This window comes from Neophocaena asiaeorientalis, unplaced genomic scaffold (genome assembly GCF_003031525.2).
Source record: "Neophocaena asiaeorientalis asiaeorientalis breed wild unplaced genomic scaffold, Neophocaena_asiaeorientalis_V1.1 scaffold7, whole genome shotgun sequence".
Lineage (NCBI taxonomy): Eukaryota > Metazoa > Chordata > Mammalia > Artiodactyla > Phocoenidae > Neophocaena > Neophocaena asiaeorientalis.
Window position 1 is genome coordinate 6,207,281 of NW_020185337.1, and position 5,169 is coordinate 6,212,449.

General features: G+C 39.9%; 1 protein-coding gene across 2 annotated transcripts in view; it reads right to left on the reverse strand.

The window, feature by feature from the left end:
• Positions 1-1,403: 1,403 nt before the first annotated feature.
• NOAZFP (nucleolar atypical zinc finger) overlaps positions 1,404-5,169 on the reverse strand; it is a 16,379-nt gene continuing 12,613 nt past the window's right edge. The window contains exons 8-10 of one of the 2 annotated variants that reach the window (XM_024736106.1): positions 4,671-4,717; positions 3,505-3,622; positions 1,404-2,355 (exon numbers count right to left, since the gene is read on the reverse strand). In XM_024736106.1, coding sequence (XP_024591874.1) covers positions 2,081-2,355; positions 3,505-3,622; positions 4,671-4,717 — 440 coding nt within the window. In that variant the 3' untranslated portion in view covers positions 1,404-2,080. The remainder of the gene's footprint in view (positions 2,356-3,504; positions 3,623-4,670; positions 4,718-5,169) is intronic. The other variant, XM_024736105.1, reaches the window with a different exon arrangement.

Here is a 5,169-nt window from a genome sequence, read left to right on the forward strand (position 1 = left end):
TAAGTTTTACAATAGTTTGTTTCTATTGTCAGAAGTAGCCTACAGAGTCATCACTGAACTTTTAACCCTGCCACTTTATCCTAAAGCTCCTCTCATCAGCACGTGTCTTTAGGGCCTTGTTAAACGGTATGTCTGTTGGGCCTTCCTGTGGAACGTAATCATCCAAAGAGAAATCTGTCCATTCTGGCATATCCACTTCCCTCAACCTTTTCATTCTTTCCTCCACCATTTGCCGCTCAACTTCGTTTAGAATTGGCCATTGCTTTTTCCATGTTTCTAGAAGCCATCCTGGTAGTGAGTTCACATCTCCCGGCATCCTAGCCGGGATGTTAAATCCTATTAAGAGAGTGCTTATCCTGCAACCCAAGGACCCAATGTGGGTGCTATTATCAAACTCTCCCCTAATTTTGTCCTGTCCCTCCTCATCAACAACCTCAGATTCCAGCCTCAATCATTCTCCTGCTCGTCCCAACACATCTAGGCCAATTCTTGCAGCTCCTTTGGGGTACAGTCTGTCTCCTGTCTCATCAGGCCCAGCCCCTCTCTGGCTGAGTTTTACTTAACCCTAATTAACAGTTGCTCAACCCTAATTCTAGGTCTAGTGGCATGGAGATAGGGCAAGTCCTCAAGGGGGCACAGGTTGCCTGGGGAAAGAGACCTCTGCATCATCATCTAACTTGGGAGTAGGTGAGGCGCCTTTGCCCTTAAGAGAGAGAAGTGGGCTGCGACTGGGGGCTCAGAAAGTTCAGGAGTCTAGGGAGTGAAAATCTTCAGCGGCATCCATTGAAATGTCTCCGTCTCACTCGTCAGGGTCCTGGATATTCCCAGACAGTCCCTTGACCTTTGCATAATAGACCTGCCGTGACGGGCAACTGTCTTTGAAGTTTATCCATTCAGACTACTAACTCCTGGCTTGGTCCTCAGTTTTCTCAGTTCTCCTGCTGCAAGAGATGAAAGCTTTTTCCAATGCATCTGCAGGCCCTCTGGCTTTCACACCTGGCTTTCTGTTGCCTGTTATTGCCCTCAGCTGTTCATTATGTTTCTACGGAATAAAAATGACTCGGCGATAGCCATCCTACCTGTTATCCATACGGCTACAATTTTCTCCATACTTTTCAAATGCCGGCCTGATGACACATTCCTTTCTACCACACCATCCCAATTCACTGTCAGTGTGAACTGTAACCGCTGGAACTTGTGCCAGCAACTGTCTGTTCTCCACCTACCACGAATGATGGGGTTCGGCTGCATCACTTTGTGTCTCTCACACACTATTAATCTCTGCTACCTATCTTGCATATTAGACCAAAAAATGAAACAGTTTATACAAGAATATTGGAGTGCTTTCCAAAATAGATTTAAAATACTAAGAATAAGGAATCAAATAAAACATCAAAAGTATATAAGTGAGATACTAGATTTACTCAAAGAGAAATGAAATTTCCTGGGTAAAACATGTGTGATAATACTGATTCCGAAAAATGGCTATATAGTCACCTTTGTCTATACATTTAAGCATAAATAATAGGTATTGTTCAGGACACATGCTGTGAAGAAAGAAATGAATGAGTCAATTGCTCAAACACACATATAACTACTTAAGATAACATGAATATTTAATGAAAATTTAGCATATAACATCTGACTTTTATCCTGCAGACAAACGAAAAAAATTACAATAATTCATTTTACCCAATACATTTTACAAAATCAGACAGAACGATTTTCTAAGCAGTGTTAATAAAAACAGCAATTTAATTTCAAACAAATATATTACCATCCTATTCCTTTATCCTAACATGTATTTAACTGGCAAACCTACTAGATTACTGAGATCAGTAAAATCCAATCCATGATGCTTCAACTGCTTGGATCGATTTGAAATTCATTTTTCTTATGCTAGAAGCCTGATTATCAGTTGCTATTAAAATGCTATGCCCTACTCCTTGCCCCAGTAAGTGTGACTAGTCTTTCACATAAGGCTAAGCGACAGTACGTACGTCTGCATAGCCACACACGATTCATCAAGCACACACACTCCAGCTCCTCAGACAAGGTCACCAATGGGCAAGCAGCCTTCCTAGTTCTCTTGTTCCTCATAGTGAGCATAGCCACTGGCATAGGTCCTTCCTAAATTCAAATTACTAAACAAATCTGATGACTCGGCATCTGAATCCTTTCCACCTTCATCTTCTTCCTCTTCATCATCCTCCGCTTCGTACTCATCTTCTTCCTCATCATGGTAGCTGGTATCACCATACTTAGCAGATGCAAGGTTCTTCCAATAGGCATCATACCCAGAAGCTCCATCTCCCTCTTCACCTCCAGTCTGCCGGCCAAATTTCAGGGAGCGTGCTACGAAAGACAGATATGTATGTGGCACCTGATTAGCTCCAATTCTCTACATCCTCATTTTCCTCTACAATATATGAAGTTACATGAACCTGACTGGCTGCTTCTTACTCTCAAATGAAGAAGTCAGTCACGTTTTCCTTATTTCCTCACTTAACATTTAACTGGAAAGAAAGGAGACCTTAGAAACAACAATCAGTTCAATCCTACTTAGAGTCTACATACACATTATATATAAGAAATGATAAAGATGTGTCATTTCATTAATTCTAGACAAAGCAGGAAAATGAATTAAGAATAATAGCACTCTCCATACATAAGTTAAATAAGGCACGTTAAAAACTAAAATGCCCTTTGTTTGATCAATTAAAAGTGCATTTTCAAATCACAGAACAGGTGATTTCATGTCATTACACTCTTCTCAAGAGAGCTACTTCATAATTCAGATGTCCTAGAAGACAAAGGCTGTCATTTCTTCTGCCTTAGTAGCAAAACAAAGGTAAGTGTAAAAAATGCCTCACCTCACTGTATATCTTTGATTAAACAAAGTACTGTCAGAGTCATTTAGAATTATGGTTCCATTATATGTTTGGTAAAGAGTCAAATTCTCTTTAACAAAATTGTGAGCTTCATTACCGTAAGCATGTTTGTAGTAATTGCATTCCTTCATAGAAAAGTTATATGAAAACTGTAAAACAATTTCCTACAGTAGTGACGTATAACATAATGAGCATCACTGCTCAAATGTCACACACATCAGAATAGCTTCAAAATGAATTCCAACTTGCAAGTACTGAAGATTACCACCACTTGAATATTGAGGATTTATTGCTACTCAATTATTTAAAATGAAGCCTCAGCAAAAACAGAAAAATCATTTTTTTGGTCTTAAATTTCAGTATTCACTATGTCAGTGACTGAAGCAAATGCCAAATATCAGAGTGAATGACGGTATATTTCTTAAGTTAAATTGGGAAATTTTACCCACAAATTTTCCAAGGCTATAAAATTCCATTTGCATAAGAGAACACATTCATCTTTTCAAATATGAAGAAAAGGCGAAAACAAAAAGAGAAAGAGAAAAAGAAGAGATAAACCCCGTCTAAGCAAGAAAGCAAAATCACCCCAGTGGTATTTTAACAAGAGCCTTACTTGACATGCTAAGATCCTTAGTTTCCTGAGTTTCATGTCCACATTTAGGGCAGGGAGGCTGTTTTCCTTTTTCTTGCTTAAACACCTTGCTCCTTGTATGATCATCACAGAAACAAGCCTGTACAGGAGAAATAAAAATGAGCTGGTTAAATAAGTAATTCAAACAATATATGAAGACATCACTTACTATTTCAAGGAAATGTAAAGTTAAAGATATACTTTTGCCAGGGCAGAGATTAAGAGTTTTGTTGGGACTGGTCATGCTCCTGATTTCAATTCCTTAAAGGAAAGGGTCTCTGCCAGGACTCTTCTGAACTATGGCCTAAACACAAGACAGAAAATATATGCAGGGTATGGTATGTAGACACGTTTCTTCGTAAATATGAGTATTTACAAAGCCTCTGATGACATAATGGTGACCAGCTTATCTACCTGCACAGAGCACACAGTCTAACTGGAGACACAGACAAGTGGAGAGGCAGCTACACACACTACGCATTGCAAGGGAAGTGAAGAGGAGAAGCGCCAAACCAGACCCAGGATTCAGGAAAGGCTGCCTGGGAGACGTGAAGTCTTAGCCTGGATCTGCAGGAGAATGGGGGTGCAGCAGGGTAAGCAAAGATGGAAGAGTGATCTAAGGCAGAGGAAACAGCACAGACAGAACTGGAGAAGAGTTGGGGGAGAATTAAGAGATAGGGTTAGGACTATTAGTAGGAACCAGAGAAATGACTCCGAGAGGCAGTGAATCAGCTGCATCTGTTTAGTGATCTTTGACAAATGGAAATGCTGGAGACAAGGTCTAAGGAAACACAACATTATGGAAATCTTCATTGTACTCAAACTCTACCAAGCAAGTGCATTTTGACATAAGGTGAAATATGCTCCCATCATTTTGGTCAGAATGTTCTCTATAAACATAAGGTACAAAAACACTGAGCTAAGATTCAGGAGACACACGCACTAGTGTCAACTCTAAGACAAGCCAACTAGATGACCTATGAAATGCCTCTAAGCTGTCTCAACTTCATTCACAATCTCCAAAATAAAAGAAGTAAATTACATAATGTTTAAGGACCCCTGTAGATTTATTATAGCTATAAATAATCCAAGAGCTGGTGGATGAGTATGGGAATTAAAAACAAAAACGAAAAAATATAAAAGTATACCTTACAACGGAGACAGGAATGCTGACCAAGCCGATTGCATGAAACACCTGTGAGGGAAAGTACATAATATCCGTTTTCAAAGTTGGAATGAAAACACTATTTTCCACAGATTTATACTTGATGTACTATCTTAGATCAATTATCAACGTTTTTTTCTCTGTCTCATAACCTAGAGGATACAAAAAATGAGATGGAATCCCCAGCCAGATGCAAGTAACCCAGCAACTGCACAGACACAGCATTCTTTTACCCTCCAATCTCCTTCTATTGCTCCAAAACTAGGAGATGGCAAGCTTCATTAATGATATTTAGGAAACTGAAATGGTAAAACATTTTTTCAGTGACATTGGCTGGACTCTTCACTTAAGGATATAACAGTTCAGGACTTCCCTGGTGGTGCAGTGGTTAAGAATCCGCCTGCCAATGCAGGGCACACAGGTTCGAGCGCTGGTCCAGGAAGATCCCACATGCCACGGAGCAACTAAGCCCGTGTGCCACA